This window comes from Lynx canadensis, chromosome B1 (assembly GCF_007474595.2).
Source record: "Lynx canadensis isolate LIC74 chromosome B1, mLynCan4.pri.v2, whole genome shotgun sequence".
NCBI lineage: Eukaryota > Metazoa > Chordata > Mammalia > Carnivora > Felidae > Lynx > Lynx canadensis.
This window is the reverse complement of record NC_044306.2, coordinates 37,277,364-37,297,535: the sequence shown is the minus strand read 5'-3', so window position 1 is coordinate 37,297,535 and position 20,172 is coordinate 37,277,364. Positions and strand designations below refer to the sequence as shown.

At 46.9% G+C, this 20,172-nt stretch overlaps 1 protein-coding gene across 3 annotated transcripts in view; it reads right to left on the bottom strand.

Moving 5' to 3' along the window:
• Positions 1-2,488: 2,488 nt before the first annotated feature.
• LZTS1 (leucine zipper tumor suppressor 1) overlaps positions 2,489-20,172 on the bottom strand; it is a 49,539-nt gene continuing 31,855 nt past the window's right edge. Inside the window, exons 2-5 of one of the 3 annotated variants that reach the window (XR_003968242.1) lie at positions 11,573-12,050; positions 9,254-10,057; positions 5,286-6,677; positions 2,489-4,829 (exon numbers count right to left, since the gene is read on the bottom strand). Coding sequence is in view for 2 of the 3 variants with exons in the window: in XM_030312478.1 (XP_030168338.1) it covers positions 6,006-6,677; positions 9,254-10,057; positions 11,573-11,917 (1,821 nt within the window). In the remaining variant the exon portion in view is untranslated. Of the gene's footprint in view, positions 6,678-9,253; positions 10,058-11,572; positions 12,051-20,172 lie in introns of all 3 variants that reach the window. The other 2 variants (XM_030312478.1, XM_030312482.1) reach the window with 2 other exon arrangements.

Below are 20,172 nucleotides of genomic sequence, written 5' to 3'. Positions count from 1 at the left end.
TAGGAGATGTTTGGGGCAGTAAGAGAGAAGGTAAGGTGGGAGAAGCACTGTAAGTCCCCTGTTAAGGTGTCTGCGGAGGCCCCCAGGAAAGGGGAGATTCCCAGGAGAGGGAACTGGGAGGTCCAAGTTAGGAAAGGATGATGACCCAGTCTCCCAAAATACTGACATAAGAGGACATTTTGGTTTTCCAACCTTCCTTTTCCTATGCCAATTTCCCCCATGCTGCCTTTCCATACAGTACCACCAATGCCTGTTATCACCCTGTTAATTTCCTTCATGGCACCTATCTAAATTGAAAATCATCTGATTTACTTCCAGAGTATAAGCTTCATAAGGAGAAAGGCCCTTCACTATTTTTGTTCACTTCTGTATTTCTGGTATCTAGAACAGGGCTTGGCATAAAGTAGAACTTAATAAATGTGTGTTGAATAAATACATGTATGTTCACATGAATGAATGAAATGATGAAATTTCAGGACTTGCGATGCCTGGGTTGGGGAGAAATTTGGGGGCAGTGTGACCTTCTTCATATGATTCAGAAAGCACCTGATGCAGAGGCTGCCTGGGGACAGTGGCCGCTCTGCCTCCCACCTCACAGGCGCAAGTGTGCACACTATGTTCCTGGTTTTATGAGGACCCTGAGACTGTTCTCCTAGTACTGGACAGGCTGAGGCTCCAGCTGCTTGTTCTCTGGAGAGGAGGAGCCCCTCTCTCTTTTTCTTTCTCTCTCTCATCCCCCCCCCCCTTTTTCTAAAATAATAAGTAGGTCTGGGGGGTTAAGAAAAGGCTTGTGTCCTCAACACTTCAGGGGAAGATGGGCAGGAAGAAGGCTTTGCTCTCTACTTTGCTGCCCCTCCTATGGCTAAAGCAGTCTTTAGCCCCACACATTTCGAAGAGTCCTGCTTTTCTATTACTCCTAGCCTGTTGGACAGAGAGAGGCTTGTTGAAGCAGCAAGTAATGGGGTTGCTAGAGAATGGCTATTTTTATGCCACATAAGAAATCACCATGAATTTAGTGGCTTAAAAACACTGCCATTTAATGTGCTCATGGTCCTGAGGTCAGGATTCTGGAAGGGCAGGATGGGGGGAATCAAACCCCTGTTCAAAGGGGGGGGGGTCTGCTGGATCAGCTGCACTTAGCTGGAGCCTAGCTGGGACAACAGGATTACTCCTGCTCAATGGATGATGACTGACCCAGTCTGATCTCTCCAGCATACCAGAGGGGCTCTTTACTTGGCAGCTCTGGGCCCCCAGGAATATACATTTGGAAACATCCAAGCTTAGGTTGCCTTCGAAGCTTAGGCTAGAATGGGTTGGGCATCACTTCTGCTGACTTTAATTGGTTAAAGTGAGTCCCAGGGCTTGCCAGAACTAAAGGGGAGGGGCCACACCAGGGTGTGATTAGGGGAAGGCATATTGCAGCGGCTGTCACCAATGCAATAGCCTACCCAACATGAGTCAGATCTAGGAGGAAGAACAAGACGCGTTACTCCAGGCCTGAGATGACCCCTTTGTTCCAGTACTGGGCCTTGAAATTAAATAGATGTAGGCTCCCATCCTGGCTTGGTCACTTCTCAGCTGCCTGACCTTCCTTGGCTTTGGAGGCTTACTGCACCCTGGCCTCCTGCCTCTCCAACCTTCAGTGCTGCTCCTGTCACCTGTATAGACAGGCAAGTGTGAACACCTGTCCTGGGATGTGCTTCCTGTCTTTCCCTTTCTGCTTGTGCCTATGTCCCATGGTTGCTCTCCAGGCACTCTCCTGCCTGCCTCCTTTCCCAGACACCCTGATCTGTCCCCTCTCTGAGGCATTGCCATCTACCCCTCATGCGTTCCACAGGCTACCTTGTATTTTCAATTTTCTTTTTACATGTCCCTTCTGTCTCCTGCCATCTGAGTAGAAGCCCTTTGAGTGTAGGATTTGAGTCCAGAGAAGCTGGGAATCCTTGTCAAGGTGAAACAGGCAGGTTGGCTTGGAGAAGGCTAGACAGATGGCCACTGTGGTGACTGCACCTTCCCAGCTGGGAGACTCTGAGGTAGTAGCAACAAGAGCCACTCTGGTCTCCTGCCAAAGAGGCTGGATTCAATAGGCCAAGGAATTTGCTGGTGAGGTGAGCAGCTAGAACATGAGAAAGGGGAGGCTGAGGTTAGGGTTGGTGGAGGGGTTCTCTTTTGGAGAGGACCCTGTGCCTTGCAGACAACCATGTCCCTTAGTCTCCTTTTCTCCTTCCTCAGGATCAGTCCAGGGTCTGTTCATAGATAAAATCACAGGGTTGGATAGTAGAGACTGGCTGGAAGTCCACATGATGCCAAGGCCTGTGCTTTGCCACCAGCCAACACTGCCTTCATCAAGGCTGTCTGCACCTCTCTCACTGGCAGGTTGAGATGTCACCTTTCCTGTTCCAGGTGGAGAAGCCCCAAGGAGCTGCCATGCCACAGCCTGGAAAAGCAGGGTAACTTGAGTAGACAAAAGTGGTTCTAGAGGGCATGAGAAATGGCATTCTTTATTCATAAATAGAAACATAAAATTATCAGAAATAGTTTACATGGCCATTTTTGGGCATCAAAAATAAAACAAAGCTGTCAAAAGCAAATCAATCAAACAAACAAAATAACAAGAAACCACCTAGAGAAAAATAACTATGTGCATATTCTTCCAAATGCCAGTCTGTCCAAAGCCAGCCTTGACTGGAGGTTCCAGCTCTGCCTGTGGACTCAGCACAAGACCTACCACCACAGGTGAGGGAAGCATCTACTGTACAGGGTGCACAGCTTCCTGCCACAGCAGCTCTGGCTCAGGAGAACTCAGGATCCATGGGGAAAGCCCTCTCCCAAAGCTGCTTGCCCCAGCCTGCCTTCCTCTGGGTATCCCTCTCAGCTGGGCCGGGGCAAGAGCAGGGCAAGGAGCAGAGGCTCAGCAAGTGCTTCTCAGGGGAGAGCTAGCTCTCCCCGGTCCCTGTAGAGTTCAGTGCCTGTGGAGGCCAGAGTGCACCCAGCAGGACACAGCAGCCAGAAGAAATACCCCCAGGGGAACCCTGAGTGAGTCTGGTCATTGCAAGGCCCGGAGGCAGAGTCCCCTTCTTGGTGAAGTGGTGCTGGATGCTGCTTGCTATCTCTTTGTAGGCAGCCAGAGCATTTTCAGACCAAGCATCCTTTGGAAGAGCAGAGCCAGTGGATCTGACTGAATGAGCAAGTATGCCAGCAGGAGTGTTCAGAGCAAAGGGCAGCCAGCTTCTGCTGGCTGGCCCTGGGCCAGACCCTCTGCTCTGAAGCCCTGTCATCTGACTTCCCAGTCCCTGCTCAGCCTCTGTTGTTCAGAGCCTCCTTCCAGAAAGGCTGAGTTTGGCATGGGGAAGGGAAGAAAAACCACATGGCAGTGAGGTCGCTATGTTACACTGTTGCACTCTGGTGACACTTTGGGCTACTCTGGGGCCTTGGGCTGGTGGCAGACCAGGTAGGGCATCCACGGTTTGGCTTTAGGTCAGGATGCAGAGTGCAGGGCAGTGTCACACCATGGTGGAGTGCAAACCTTGCCCCTGAGCGCCCTCCCCTGGGCTTAGCACACACCTCTTCTCAGGCAAGGTCTTGAGCGCAGGGTGCCAGGCTTTTGGCTGCTTTTTGGGGGTGGGGAGTGGTGGGGTATCTCCAGCCTGGGAAGGAAACAGCAGCCCCTTTATCTCGTGGCAATCTCACTGAGAAAAAGGACTCAAACAAGGCACAGGCTGGTGAAAATAGAGGGAATGAGGGCCGTGTGTAGGAGTGCTGACAATATAGACTCCATTTTTGGCCCTCCATCTTGTTCGTGTTCACTTGATGACCTCTCTTGGGAATACGTGTTCTGGGCCCCTCGGAGATTAACATACGTACCTTAGACATGCCTTCCAAGGCTGGTATTGGGGGAGGCTTGTTTCAGCCTCCCATGAATCTGTTAGAACACAGTCTTTCCTCTTCCTGATGAACAGGTGGTGCCACAAGATCTAATTAAAGGTTAGCTGTCAATTAGGTGCATGCAAACCCTTTGATCTTACTATAATGCCCTTCTGTGTGTTCCCTGGCTGTATAAAATCTGTGGACTAAGGTCCAGACTTTGTGGAGAATAGCTGTGTAGAGTGCCTGGATCATCCCCCACCCTATTCTGTCAGTACATTACCCTGAATAAAATTCTGTGTAAACTGAATGGAGTCACCTGCTTTGTTTTCTGGTCTCAAAGTGCCTTCTCAGTTTGGGAGATAGTATACCATCCCTGTTCCACTTTCTAACAGTGTGGCTTAGGGAATGGGATATCTTTGACTTGAGGATCTGCACTGTGCCCTATGGAGGGCACTGCCCTCCAGGCAGGAAGGAGGCTTTTAGTCTATCCGTTTCAGGTTTAAATCTAGCCTATGACTAAGAGCAATTGCTTGAAATTCCAGAAAAGCTCCTCTGTCACATGAAGGCAGCAGGACAGGCACAGTTTAACCTCAGGGACTAGAAGGCAGAGCCAATTGCAGGGAAGGTGGCCCTGCCCTCAGCCCAACTCAGAAAGACCGTGGTGGCTCTGGAGGAATGGGGGCTGTAGTTGGGGTGGGGGGAGGGTGATGAGAAGCAGCTCCCACTCCCACTCTGGGTCCTGTAAAGACTGTGGTCAGGGAGGCAGAACCAGGGGTTTGGTCTCAGATTGCTAAATACCCAGACTCTCATCCCTCCTACCTCAGTGAACCCCTCTCAGCAAGCAGGCATGAAACTCAGGAATCCAGCAAGGCTTGGCTGTCCTAAGAAAGAACAGCAGCTGTAGCTTGAGTCAAAAATAGAACATGGAACAGTTCTGGCTGCCTGCTAGATCTGGCTTGCTTCTGAAAAGACAAGAAAGAAAAAAAGACGAAAGAAGACCAAAAAAATTTTTTTTCTTTGAACCAAGCAACTGAGAAACTCCACCATTCTCTCCTCCCCCAGCTCTACACATCTTTAGAAAAGAAACACCAGCACCCCCTCCCCGCCTCCCCTTCCCCTACTAGGTACTGGCCCAGCCCCCAGAAAGCTGAAGCCCTCTGGTTTCTTTACAGCTGGGGGCTCCTATGGGGCCCAGGTGGAGGGAGGCTAGCCAGTGGCCCTGGGGCTGTTCATTAAGACTGTATTTGTGCTTCTTCTCTCTGCCTGGGGCTCTGGGGATTGCCCCTGACCTATAAGCCACACCCACCCTGTGTCAGGTGCTTTTAATCTCCCCCTCCCCAGGGCCTCAGTGTCTATGGCTTTAAGAAGAGTGGTCACTGAAGTCAAATTTGGGCTACCAGTTGTCCAAGGCTGCTCACCTCCAGTTAGCAGGGCCCAGCAGGGTCTGGTCATTACTACCTGGCTTCTCCCTCTAACCTTCTCTGGTTAGAGAGTCTAGACATTCCTGGGCTGCCCCAGCTTTCCCCTCCTGTCTGTGGCTTTCCAGAATTGGGACAGCTCTGATGTTGCTAAGCAAGGTTCCCCACACCTCACTACAAGCCCTACAACTCGGAGACCACAGGAAAATAGCTCAGGTTATAAACAGGTCAGGATCCAAGGCTTATGGTCACAGATGGCTTCTTTCTATTCCCAAGGCATCCCAATGTGTCCAGGGGCAAAAAGGCAGTTGTGGGAACACACAGAAGGGAGTTTCTGTCATGGGGTGCCCATTGGCCAATATGGCAGTCACCATCATCCCTGGGAGAGGGTCTAAATATTTTTAAACAAAGGGCAAGGTTTAGGGATCTATTAACCAAATGACGGAGATCCCTGGATGCATCTGTTGGGAAAGCTAGAGGTCTGGTGGGCTGGAGGGATGGTATATGCTGGAATGTGGGCAAGGGTTGGAAAAGTCATGTAGCAGTCCTTCTCCTTCTCTCTCCTCCCCTGTTGGGTCCCAGGTCTGTGCCTTGGGGAAGGCTTCTCTCAGAGACATGAGTTATTGAGCAGGGTAGTGGGGAGAGGAGCCCTCCTTTACAGGCTCTGTACCCCTGCCTCCCAATGTCAGGTCCCAGGCTCTCCCTCTCCCAGGAGGCCCCTCAGATCTCAGTGGCTATGATATCCTCGTAGGGGATGTCGGCCCCTTCAAGGTCAATTTCAAAGGCCTCCCCTGCACCGTCCCCATGGGCCAGCTGCTGCAGGGCCTTCTCCAGGCGCTGATTCCGCTGGTACATGGCCAGGTAGCTCTGCTGTAGCTGCTTCTGGTACTGGATCACCTTCTCCTTCTCCTCCTTCCACACCAGCCGCTCATGCTGGAAGCCTGAGGACATCTGGTCATGGCCTTGCCGCTCCTCCTTGAGCTCCGCACGCAGCCGCTCCAACTCCCGCTGCAGGGCGGGGATGTCCTCAGAGAAGGTAATCCCAGGCCCTGGCCCTAGCCCTGGCCCCAGAGACACAGCTTCCCGCTGCAAGGCAGCCTGGGCCCGCAGCTCCAGCAGCTCCTGCTCCAGCAGGTTCACCTTCTCTCGGAGAAGCTCGGACTCATTTTTCTTGCGCTGAAGCTCATTCTCACAGACCTCTAGCTCCAGGCCCTTGGTGCGCAGAGCACTCTCTAAATCCTGAGTCTTCAGCTCCATGCCCTCCAGTTTGCCCCGTGTGTCCTTCAGCTGTGCCTTCAGACTAAGGATCTCACTAGCCTTGGTGTTGATTTCTGTCTGGGACTCCTTCAGCTGCTGCTTCAGAAGAGAGATTTCACCCGACTTCTGGCACACCTGCCAAGGGTTGGGTTGGGAAGAAGAGAAGGTGCTAAGATATAAGAGGTCCTTATCTGGGGAGAGTAACATCTTAACTGCCTAAAGAATTAGGCTGGTCCTGACATGGTGTCTCAAGAGAGTTCCCAGGCATGATGGTCTGGGTGACCCGTGAAGGCCAAGCCCCTCTCTGAGGTTCCTGTCATTCTGTAGTCTTAGTCTGTCCACATGCCTGTCTCAACCCCAAATTAGAGTCTATATCTCAATCAGTACCCAAACCCATGGTTGTGTGTAAACCAATGCTCACTACTGGTAGCTCCATCATCCACACTTAACATTAATGACCTTGAGTTCCATGTCTGGCAAACTTCTGTCATTCATGTTTGTGCCCACATCTTCTGACCTCACCCTTGTGCATACCTGGCTCCCCTCCTTCCCTACTGGGGATAAAGACTATTTTCAAGTATTAACTGCTACACGCCAATGACCAGCTACATGCCAATGACCAGCAACATGCCTGCCTCAGAGACAGTGTCCAATTCAGATCTGCCAAATGACAAGCTACTATGTTCTCCCCCTGTCCCACCCCTCCACCATTTCTATTCTTATTCCCCTTTGAAAGTTGGCCAAAAGCAGCAGACAAAATCAAAGGCACTGATTCAGACCCATGCATCTCTGGGGTCTTGACCATTTGGGGTCATGGGTGGCTCAAAAGATGACCTAGACCAGTCTGGTTGGCTGTGTCACAAGAATGTTTCCTGCTGGCCTGTGGGAAAGCTGGACAGAATGAAGGTCAGAGCCTGGGCCTCTACAGAATGGATTCTTGGAACAAGACCAGAAGCTACCTTAATTTTTCCTCACTTCTCTCACAGTAGGAACCCCCAACTCCTTGCTCTCATGAGCCACTTATGAAGCAATGCATAACCTCATCCACAATGCTTGTGTGGGACCAGGAATGTCTTTCTAAGGCAAAGCCTGTGTTTGTTTCATGGAGGGAGCAACATAGAGTCATGGTTGAGGCATGGGCCTGCTTTTGAATCCTGGCTCGACCACATCTGTATATGATTGGCTGATCTTGGTGATAGTATGGGGTAGTGACTAAAAATGTGAACTTTGGAGCCAAATCATTAAATCAAATCCTGGCTCTGATACCTATTATGTGGTGATCTTGGGCAAGTCATTTAACTAGTTGTTTGCTACTATAACCTCTGTGTTGTCAGTTTTCTTAACTAAATTAAGGATTATTTATAATAACCCTACTTCATATAATAACCCTATGAAGTAGGGTTATTATAAGGATTAAATGGGAGAACCTAGGGTTTGGCACTTAATAAACACTTGATAAATTACTATTCTAAATATGTTTGCAATATATTTATGTGATATTATAAATACTTATTCTATTTATTGTTTTACTGTCTAGACTGACTGGACAATATGGGAATGAGGTCACAGTGATGTCTAGCTTAGCTGGGAATTGGACAAATAAGCATGGAAGCCTAGCACCAGGACGAGCTTATATCTTTGAGGTGCCCCAAAATGTCTCTGATCCCTGGCTGAGAAATGATCGTTAGGGTGGGGTCTTCTGTGCCATCATCAATAGGAAAGAGGAAAGACCCCTATGGCCAGCATCCTTTCCTCTGTGGGAAGCCTGGCAAATAAGTGATTTTCCCTTCTCACATGTCCAGTACCCCCATTCATCTCTTTCATAGAAAGGATCATTTTCCTCTCTACTCCTGATAACATTGGTCACTCTAATTTCTAGAATGAGTACAGAAAGCTCCAGTGCAAACAGGTGCTTATGTTGCTGAGGATGTGTCACCCTGACCTGGGGTGGCACTGGTCTAATCAGACACAATGCCTCCTCAGTTCCTTTCCAGGGTAGGAGTCTTTGGGGAGAATAAAAGAACCACCATGCCCACACCCCTATCTGTCCCCTGTGCCACCTTGAGAGGCCCTTCAGGTGAGAAGAGCTATTTTCTGGAGATCAGAATGTGGGGGTTAGCTTCTCCAGCTAAGCCAGGTCCAGATGCCTCATTTCCAGGTATGGTGTGCCCTTCTCTTGCTCTTCTATGTTTCCATTGCAGTCCACCAACTAGAAGCCCCACTTACAGTTCTGTGTAGAATGGCCCATTCTGTCAGTGATACCTGCCACAAATGAGGTCACTCTTACTAGTGCGTGGGGTCCCTTCTCTCAAAAATAACAAAGTCTGCTCTCTAGTGGGCTCTTGAACCAGCATGAACTCATGCTCAGGCATGGCTTGTGTTTCTTTTGAGCTTCCTGCAAGCAGATGAAGTGGGTCGGCCCTCAGCCCAGTGAGGCCTCTATTCTCTCAGTTCCAGCTCCTCAGTCAATGACTCAGTTAGCAAGTTGAATTCTGGAGGCCATGAGGCCCTGAGGGGGGAGAGAGTAGGAAGCTCACACTAATTGTACTCCCGACATGGTTCACCATGGAGCCCTTTGTTTGGGTCACAAGTCTGGCACTCTGGCTCACTTTGGGCAATTTGTGTACACACACCATGGGCTAGAACCTGGAGGAGAAGTGGGGACTGGTATCAAATAGCTGACCACCCCAAGCCCCCACCATAAGCCTCACCTCCCACTGAGTCTCTTCCAGTGCAGGGGCAAAGCTGGTCTTCTCCTTCTCATAGGACTTGAGCTTGGTCTCCAGCAGGTCCTGTTCCTTCATGAGGCTCTCAAGCTCCTGCCGGAGCTGCCTCTTCTCCTGCTGGAGCTGGAGCACCTGGAGGTGCAGCACCTGCTGTGTGCGCTGGCTCTTCTGTGAGGCTTGCTTCAACTTGCCACTGCACTTCTGCTCCAGGCCATCCAGCTCCTCCTTGCAGCGCCACTGCCGCTCTTCATAAGCCTGACTGGAGGCCAGCTCCTTCTCCTCAAGGCTACGCTGCAGCTTCTGGAGTGCTCCCTCCCTCTCCAGCAGCTTCTGCTCAAGCTCCTGGATGCTGCATTCATCTGTGGAGATGGGGGAGCGGATGCATGAGGAAGCCTTGTCTGCCTTGCTTGGGTGGGCCAGCTTGCTGCCCCCATCGGAGAAAGACAGAGCCTTCAGACTCATCATGTTGCTGTCCTGGAGGATGATGCCCTGGGTGATATTGTGGGCTGAGCCCCCAAAACGGCTGGTGGGCCCCACTGGTGTAACCAGTGGATCCAACTGGTAGCTGCTGCTGGTGCTGTGTGTGGGCAGGCTAGACATGGAGTTCCGGCCAGAGTCAGACAGTGCCCCAGAGCACAGGCTGGGCTTTGGATCCTGTTCCTTGGGCTTGTCTGGAGGGGCAGGGTGCAGCTGGTGGCTGGCGCTCTCAGGGGATGAGTGGAGGATGGCTCCTGACCGTGGCAGCACAGGCTTGAATGCTGTGGGCCTCACTGCACCTTTCTCTGACCCCTGGTGAGGAAAACAACCATATTGATTCCATGTCTCACTTCAACTCCCCTCTCACCTTTCCCTCCCTTGCTGGGTGTGTATGCTGGCCACACAGCATCCTTTTTGGTAATAACCATAGGCGATCTTGCCTGTTGCTATGAAGCAGCTGAATATGGTGAGTCTCTCTCAAGAAGGAGGAATTCCTTTGTGGCTAGGGGATGTACTTAAGGATCACTGAGTTACTTTGTTTTACAAACTACTAACCTGTCATCAGCTTGTCCCAGCCCTTGTGAGATGATGAATAGCATCTTTAGGTTCCCTGGCTGAGATCCCTAGGCCAGGGCTCTGGTTCTGGGTCTCTGTGTGGTGTAGGGTAAGGGCATTAGGCTCAACAAGCATGGTCAATAAGCATCCCTTCTTCACCTTCACTGCCCCTTCCACTAGGCCAGAAGCAAGAATACTGGCTGTGACTAATATCAAAGGGTTGGGAAGACCACTTGCAATAACAATCCTTTTTTTTTTTAATGTTTATTTATTTCTGAGACAGAGAGAGACAGAGCTTGAGTGGGGGAGGGGCAGAGAGAGAAGGAGACACAGAATCCGAAGCAGACTCCAGGCTCTGAGCTGTCAGCACAGAGCCCGGCGCGGGGCTCGAACTCACAGATCATGAGATCATGACCTAAGCCAAAGTCCGACGCTCAACTGACTGAGCCACCCAGGCGCCCCAACAATCTTTTTCTTAAAACTGTCATTTTCATTGGAAGAGTACCTTGCAGTCTACAAACCCTTTAAATTTGAAAAGCTTAAAGCTCTATGCAAACTAAGTGGGTCACTTCCTAGAATATCAAAGTCATGGATTCATCCCCCCAGGTGGGGGCATGTGATTAACTAGGGAAATTGTTCTCAAGTCCACTGGTTGGACCCATGAGAACTTGAGCTGGCATAAGGGCTGGATTTCTGACTTTATAGGCCTCTTTTGACCTCATTTCTGCTAAACTGATGATAACAAACTCAGTTCTTATCCCACCGAAGACACTTTCAAGGCCTGGCTTGAGTGAGGAGCTGCTGCACCACAACAGCAGCAAGTGAGGGAAAGGCCCACCTTCAGGAGTCTGCTAGCAGCAAAGCTGCTAGCTCTCTACAAGCAGACTCTCCATTGGCTCTTCCAGATGATAATAGAGCTCCCTCCCCTTGCCATGTACTTGAAAATGCTGCTGTTGGTCCTGTTTTGACAATCCAGAGTTACATTCCAGTAGGGCTCAGAAAGGCTTTCATTTCTCTTTTGCTTTTTGTGTAAGGGATCACTCAAGACTTCCAGTTTAGGGGCATGACCAGTGCTTCAATTCCCTCGTCCAGCCTTTGATCTCTGTGGTGTGACTGAGCATTTCCACCCTCACCACCACTGCCCTGGCTTCTTGGGTTTTTAAATGTTTGTATCACTGCCTTCATTCCCATCCTTGCCCCCACTCTCTTCTTCCCATTTTGCTCTCTATTGCTTTTCCAACCCACCCACTCTTACCAAAGACCCTTGCTTACCATTTCTAGCTGACTGGAGAAGGGCATAAGCTTGGGTGGGGTGGACGGGCCAAAGTCCACCCCAGCCTGGCCGCCTATGTCCCCACTAGACAGTGCAGTGTAATCTGGGTGGTGGGAGCCCCGGGCTTTCTGGCTGACCTTGATGTAGAAGAAGTCTTCACTCTTTCCCATTTTGGAGCTGGACTTGCCATGGCCTGAGTCCTGGGAGAAGCCAAATCTCAGAAGCCCATCTGAATATCGATTGAGTTTCTTGAGATGGGAGGACTTGCCCAGCTTGTACCGTGAAGCCCGGCAGTGCTTGCCATGGAAGCTGTGGCCAGAAATGAGGCTACTGACACTACCCATGCTGACTTGGGGCTAAAGACAGACAGGGCAGAGCAGGGATCTGGTGTGGCTGCAGCAGTAAGGGGGAGTCCTGGTACCAAGAAGAAGCTGCGGTCATAGCAGAAGCCTCACAGAACCTGGGAGAGCTGTAGACCTGTAAGGGGACAAAAGGTAGAAGTCAGCCTGAGATGAGCAAGCCACGGCACAGTCCTCAATGGTGACTTCATGAGGAACTGCTCTGATGGCCAGATCTGAGCAGTAGAGAAATGTATGCTTCTCCTGATGAAAACTCAGCCTTGACTCTGTTACTGGACTCTTTTGTTCACTCTTCCTTTGTCTACTAATTCAACAAACATCACTGAGACCCTCCTTTGGGATGGCCCTCCTCTAAGTCCTGGGATACAGTAGTGACTAACATGGCTATTGTCCCCACATTCATGGGGCTTGTGTTCAATGTAGTGTGGACAAGCCATCAACAAATCAATGTTTACCATCCTTAGGATATATGTGCTGGGAGCGGGGAAATAAAGCACAGTGAGCAGCATAGAATTCTGGGAGGTCATTATTTTATACAGGTGGCACAAGGGAGGCCTCTTTGTTGGGGTACTACTTGAAGAAACCTCAAGAAAATGAGGGAGCAGCCATGTGGAAATCTGGGGAAGAGAGATGCTCAGAAGCCTCAAGAGCAAAAGCTCTAAGTCCCTGTGGTAGCTTGTGCTTGGCATATGTAAGATCATCCAGGAGACCAGTCTGGCTGGAGGATAGTTAGCAATGCGGGCGGTGTACAATAGTCAGAAGTCAGAGAACTAGCAGGTTCCAGGAAACATAGAGTGTGGTTGGCCATAGGGCTTGGACTTTTACTCTGATTGAGATGAGGAGCCCCTGCGTGACTCTGAGAAGCTTATTACTTGATCTGACTTAGGCTGTGGAGGGTCAATCTGACTGCAGGTTGGAGACAGTGGGCTGCTGATTGGCCTGGATGGAAGTGGTGGGCCAATTACATTAGGTGAGTGACTAACATGGCTGAGCCAGGGTGGTAGCAGTGTATTACATTTTAGGTATAATTTTAAAGTTGAGCTGATAGGATTTGCTACTGGACTGGATGCCAGACATAAGAGAAAGAAAGGAGTCAAGAATGACTTCAATGCTTTGTTTTTTAATGTTTATTTATTTTTGAGAGACAGACAGAGAGGGAGTGCAAGCAGGAGAGGGACAGAGAGAGAGGGAGACACAGAATCCAAAGCAGGCTCCAGGTTCTGAGCTGTCAGCACATTGCCCGACACGGGGCTTGAAGTCACAAAATGTGAGATTATGATCTGAGCTGAAGTCAGACACTTAACCGACTGAACCACCCAGGTGCCTCCTTCAATGTTTTTATCCAAGCAACTAGAGACCATAAGTTGCCATTTATTGAGAAACAAAAGACTACAAAAAGAGCCAGTTTAGGATGAGATGGGGTGGAAAGTAGGAGTTTGGTTTAAGACATTAAGTTTGCAGCGTCAATTAGACATCCAAAGAGTGCTGTAGGGTAGGCAGAAGGATGGGTGAGGAGCTGTACATTTCCATGTAAAAGTTGTTTATTCTAGAAGCCAGCTATGTCACTAGATGACTTCACTACAGAAGTAAAGGCAGGAAGATAAGGGAAGTCTGAGGACTGGTTAATGAAGGTCAGGAAGGTGAGGAAGAATGAGAAAGAGAAACTGAGAAGGCTCTAACTGATAGAGGAGACATAAGAAAGAAACTGTTTCATAAAGATGGTGTCAAGTGCTGCCGATGATGACTGTATTGGTCAATGGATCTGGCCAGGTGGAGGTACTGACCTCGATGAGAGTAGTTTGGGTGAAGGAGTAAAAAAAAAAAAAAAAAAAAAAAAAAAAAAAGACTTTACCAGAGAGTGTTCAGGAGAGAAAAAGGAGGGAAATAATTGTACCCTCAAACATTGAGAAGTACCTTCAGTTTCGCAAAGTGATTCTGAAACACACTTAACATGTTTTTAAAAGTAATAGGAATGTACAATCTAGTAATCTCACTACTGAGTATCTACACCAAAAATACAAACACTAATTCAAAGGGATACATGTACCCCTATGTTTGTTGCAGTGTTATTTACAATAGCCAATCTATGGAAGCAGCCTAAGTGGGATGGATGGATAAAGAAGCTGTGATATACACACGCGCACGCACACATGCACACACACACTGGAATATTATTCAGCCATGTAAAAGAATGAAATTTTGCCATTTGCAATGACATGGATAGAGCTAAAGTATATAATGCTAAGTTAAATAAGTCAGAGAAAGAAACGTACTGTACGATTTCACTCATATGTGGAATTTAAGAAACAAAACATGAACAAAGGGAAAAAAAGAGAAAAAGAAAAACCACAACACAGACTTAACTATAGTGAACAAAGTGATGGTTACCAGAGGGGAGGTGGGTGGGGGGATGTGTGAAATAGGTGATGGGGATTAAGGAGTACACTTGTCAGTGATGAACACCAGGTGATATATGGAATTGCTGAATCACTATGTTGTACACCTAAAACTAATATAATACTGTATGTTAACTATACTGGAATTAAAATAAAAAACTTAAAAGTTAAAGGAATGCATTTTATAATCAATGCTTAACATAACAATAACCTTGCCAGTCACCACATTGAGGAATACACTGGGATGTCAACACCAGCATATTTGTAGATTTGGACAAATCTCTAAGCATAGGTCACATGATTTTCAAAGCTGGGAAAAACTGTGGTTGTCATGCATTGTGAAGGAGTATTTCTCAGTCAAAAGACAGATGATGGGAGGGAAACTATAAATTTAATAAAATGGGAAATGCAGAAGAAACTCTTTCTTCTTTCTTCTGCTCTAAATTACACTGTCAATCCTAAAGTTGTGAAAGAAGTCCCAGGTGGGTTATAGAGCACTGTACGTGCACAGTGAAAAAGAACAAGAAGACTCTTTAGACTCTGAATATGAAGGCTTGAACTCAAACTTGCATTGTTATCATGAATTATAAAATAGTTATGTTATGAATAAATGCATTCTATATTCCATTAGTAGAAACTAAACACAATAAAACATCATGGTGTAAGTGCAATGTATGTTTTCTTTGAAAAGCTTTTTATTAAATTGATGGCCTTTTAGAATCAAAGAAACACAATTATGTCTACTGATAGGATTGTTATGAGAAGTTTATAAGCACCAAAATAATCTAACAGGTCTGGTATGCCTACTGAATGCCCAGTACCTAATAGGCACTCCACAACTGGTACGTATTTTCATTGGTATCTATCATTGCTCTCTCCAGCATTCATCACCCCTATGTTATCCTCAATGCCTCACCTCATTTTCCAGAACTAGTGCTCTCAATTCCAAATGCAACTTTCCTGCATCCCAATCTCTAATGGTATTACTTAGGAATACAGAGTTCCCTGTTAATTTAACAGCTGACAAAGACAAGTTGTGTTTTTTGTCCCCCACATCATCTATCTTTTGCTTAGCTGGGACTTCAGATCCTAAGAAGTTGTCCAAATGTAGGAAAGCTATTTTTTTAATTTTATTTTTTCTTAATTTACGTCCAAATTAGCATATAGTGCAACAATGATTTCAGGAGTAGATTCCTTAATGCCCCTTATCCATTTAGCCCATCTCCCCCTCCCACAACCCTTCAAATAACCCTCTGATTATTCTCCATTTTTGCGTTTCTTATGTTTTGTTCCCCCCCCCGTTTTTTACATTATTTTTGCTTCCCTTCCCTTGTGTTCATCTTTTCTGTGTCTTAAAGTCCTCATATGAGTGAAGTCATATGATATTTGTCTTTCTCTGACTAATTTCGCTTAGCATAATACCCTCTAGTTCCATCCACGTAGCTGCAAATGGCAAGATTTCATTATTTTTGATTGCTGAGTAATACTCCATTGTGTGTGTGTGTGTGTGTGTGTGTGTGTGTGTGTGTGTATACACACACCACATCTTCTTTATCCATTCATCCATCGATGGACATTTGGGCTCTTTCCATACTTTGGCTATTGTTGATAGTGCTGCTATAAACATTGGGGTGCATATGTCCCTTTGAAACAGCACACCTGTATCCCTTGGATAAATACCTAGCAGTGCAATTGCTGTGTCGTAGGGTAGTTCTATTTTTAATTTTTTGAGGAACCTCCATACTGTTTTCCACAGTGAGGAAAGCTATTTTTCGCCCAAAGACTCTCCTGCACTCTGCACATTACACTACTTGGGTAATGGGTGACTTAGTTTTTACCTACCCAGTACATATTTATGAATATTTATATATACAAAGTTGTAGAGATACAACAGTTGGCTATGGCATCAGACAGATATGGATTTCAAAATTAACCTCTGTGAGGTTTCTTTGCTTATAAAATGGAAAAAAATAACTATTTCATAGGACCAATATGAGGATAAAGCAAACTAACAAGTGCAGTGCTTGGTACATGATCAGTGTTCTACAGATGTATGTGTGATCAACAGAAGTCCAAGATGAGGGTGTTGTCCTCAAGAAGTATATAACATAGTTGGAGTATAACTATAATATTGGGTAGACATATTGCATGAATCTATTTGTGGCTCTCTTGCTCCACTACCATCCCCTCTCAGGTGGACCCTCCTCCACATTTGTCTTTCCCCAGTCTGTTCTTCCTAAGCATCTGAAGTGTCACAGTATCATGCTCCCTGATGGAAACCCTTCAAAGATTCTAATTGTTCCTAGAATAAGGCACTGGGAAGAGCTTGGTTTTTGCCTGCTGCTCCAATCTTATCTCACCCCATTTCTTACTTGCTCACATCCACAAGTATAACCAGACTTGTCTCTCCTCTGTTGGTGAATACACCAAACCTTTTCCCACTCAGGAGCTTTCACATCTCCTGTTGCCTCTGCTGACAATTCTCTTTCCTTAGCTCTTCATGCAGATCTTTCTCATCCTTCAGTTCTCAATTCAGATATTACCCCTGCATGTGGCTTTCTATGGTTATGCTGGAAAAAAATCTATGTCCCCATTACTCTCTATTATTCCAGCCTGTTTATTTCCTTCATAACAATTGCTTAACTTGTAATAATCTTATTTTTTGTTTATTGTGTGCATCTCTACCAGAATGTAAGCTCTATGAAAGCAAAGACTTCAAATTTATAGCTCCTAGAACAAAAATGAGGAAGTGAGGCATTGGCTAAAAGAGGTTACATGATGTGGTCCTTGTCAATTAACTGGCCAGTGGCCAAACTGGGACTTTAACCTATACCCAAACTCCATGATCTCTTTGCTACAGCACAATGTTCATGGGGACTGTAGGTAAGGCTCAGAGATGGTAGGATGGCAAAGTAAGTTTCCAAGGATGGAGGAAAGCCTGGAGGAGAAATCAAGGTCCATGGCCTCTAGCTATAGCTTTGTTTCCCTTTGGCAGATGACAACAAGGTTTTAGGGACAGGTAAGCTCCCTGGTTCACCTGAGCAGCAGTATGGATCACCTCTGATGCACAAGCACTGTGCTAGGCTCTACAGGATCGAGAGGAAGAAGACTAGTGATGCCAGGGAGCAAAGGAGAAGAGTGGGTTTAGGATGGTGGTCTCTGGTCCTCTGAGTTTATTCCTGTCCTGTAGCTCCAGATCCCCTGTTATCCACTTCCTAGCTCTTGACACACAGAGGAGCTTTGAAGTTTGAGATTATCCCCAGATCCACTTGAAGCTAAACTAATTACCTTTAAGTGTCTAGGCTTGTTCTGTTTTCAACTTGGAGAGAGCATTACAGAAATGTGGATCAATCCTAGTTCCCAAACCCTAGTTCTTCCCATCTACCCAACCCTGCCAGACTTGCTACCTCTGCCCTCAGGAAGGACAAGACAAAAGGGCATATTTGTATTACTGGGAAACAAAACCCTCCTGGCCCAGAGTACTGTATGTACTTGCAGTGAAAATAAGCAATCACACTGACCATGGAGATTCAAGAAGGGGAAAGAAAGAGGGAAGAAGGACAGGAGAGGAAAAGTAAAGGATCCATAGAACCTCTCACTAAGCATGTTATAGACCTTCTCCTGCATGACCTCCTACTGACTTCAAGGTCCAGTGATGGCTTCTGCAGCATTTAATCTTTCAGAGATGAATGGTCATCTCTCCAACTATCTTTAAACCTTCCTGAAGTCAGAGATGGAGCTGAAGCTTCTTTGTATCCCCCTTGGTATTGAGCACAGTGCAAAGAACAAAGAAGGTGCTCGGTACATTTTTAATAAAATCAGCTCACAGGGAACATAGGGATTTATTGAGCGAGCTTCTGGAAGGGAAGATGAAGCATAGATAAGACATATGACTTACACTGAGGTCCCACAACAGGTAGATAGGAAGCCAAGTCTATGAAAAACTAGAATCCAAATCTGGTTTCAATCCAAATTTCCATTTCTTAGACTTTGAGTCAAATGACCACTCGGAGCATAGTAAATTTACCCTCTCTTTCACTTCCCAGTCCTATCCAAAGTTTTTGACCAAGACAAAGAAATATAAGGCAGTGTCTGTTTTTAAGAATCTGGTTGAGAAGCAAGACAAATACACCTAGATAAAGAGTCTAAAAATCAGCACTGGTTTAATTGAAAACACAGGAGACACTGGCAGTAGTTGGCTGAATTAGAGCCAGTGCTCTCTACCCCCAGCACACGAGTGTTTTTAAATTTTTTCTTTTGTATAGAAGTGAGATAAAGGTTCTCACCCTACATCTACCTGTTATAGATTGAATGTTTGTGCCCCCATAAAAATTGAATGTTGAAGTCATAACCCCCAATGTGACTGATGGTATTAAGAGGTAATTATTATAATATTAGTAGGCTCAGATGAGCTTGAGGATGAGACCCTCATAATGGGATTAGTGCCCTTACAAGAAGAGACCAGAAAGCTTGCACTGTTCATTGTCTCTCTCTCTCTCTCTCTCACACACACACACACACACACACTCTCAATCTCTCTCCCCCTTTCTTTCCCTTTCCCTTCCTTCCATGGGAAGATACAAGAAGAAGGTGGCCATCTGCAAGCCAGGAAGAGAGCTCTCCCCAGAGACCAAATCTGTCAGTGCGTTGATCCTGGACTTCGCACTCTCCAGAACTGTGAGAAATAAATGTCTGTTTTAAGCCCCCCAGTCTGTGGTATTTTGTTATAGTGGCCTGAGCTAGCCACCCCATGTTCCCCCCTCCCCACACACCAGACACCCTGACAGAAAACACTGCCTCGGCTATCAGGTTACCCTGTTTCTGGCATTGTCTTTATAGTTTTCCCTACTGCTTCTCCATCTTGATAGTGTTGATAGTCCCAAAGTACACAGACCTGTTCTTTGAGGAGAGTCCTATAATGGCAAGATGCTTGGTGGGAAGTCAGGGAAGTGTAGTTCTAATTCTAGTTCTACCTCACCCCAGCTCTGGCACACACAAAACATTCACTTTCTGTCCCTACCTGCTGTAACTTGTTTGCTCCTTTAAGCAAACTCCCCAAAGACAGGACCTGTGCCTGCACAGTTGTGGGTCCATAGGAATAACCATCAGGTACCATTCATTAGGCCCCCTACCTGGTGGTGTGTTCTACCTGCATTATCACATTAGGCCTCAACAAAGGTTCACAGACTGGTGGATCTGTTTTGTCATCCAGCATGAGATTTAATCTTCCAGCATCTCTATCTCCTTATGCGTTAGATCAACACAGCAGCTGATACCTACCTGACAGATCAGGTATTCACAGAATTAAATGAAATCACATATATGATAATGCTTGGCCCCAGTAAGAAGAATGGTACACATGGGATGAATTTAAACCAAGTGCTTGTGAAATTACAAGTCAATGTGGAAAGATGCTAGAACTAGATCCTCACATGTCTTGAAGTTAAAAGAGCAGGTTTTACTTAAAAATACAGAGAACAAACTGAGAGCTGCCAGAGCGGAGGGAGATGGGATGATGGGCAAAATGGATGAAGGGAAGAGGCAGATATAGGCTTCCAATTATGGAATGAATAAGGCATGATAATAAAAGGCACAGCATAAGGAATATAGTCAATGATACTGTGACAGCAGTGTATGGTGACAGAAGGTAGCTATACTTGTGGTGAGTATCAACTTGTCAAATCACTATATTGTACACCTGAAACTAATGTAACATGTGTGAACTACACTCAAAAAAAACCGAAAACCTAAAGTAGACCTTTAGGGAAAGTTTGCCACCCCTCACTCCCACCCCCATCTCCCTATGGCAGGCAGGGCTGGATTCATGGGGACTTGTAGCAGCTA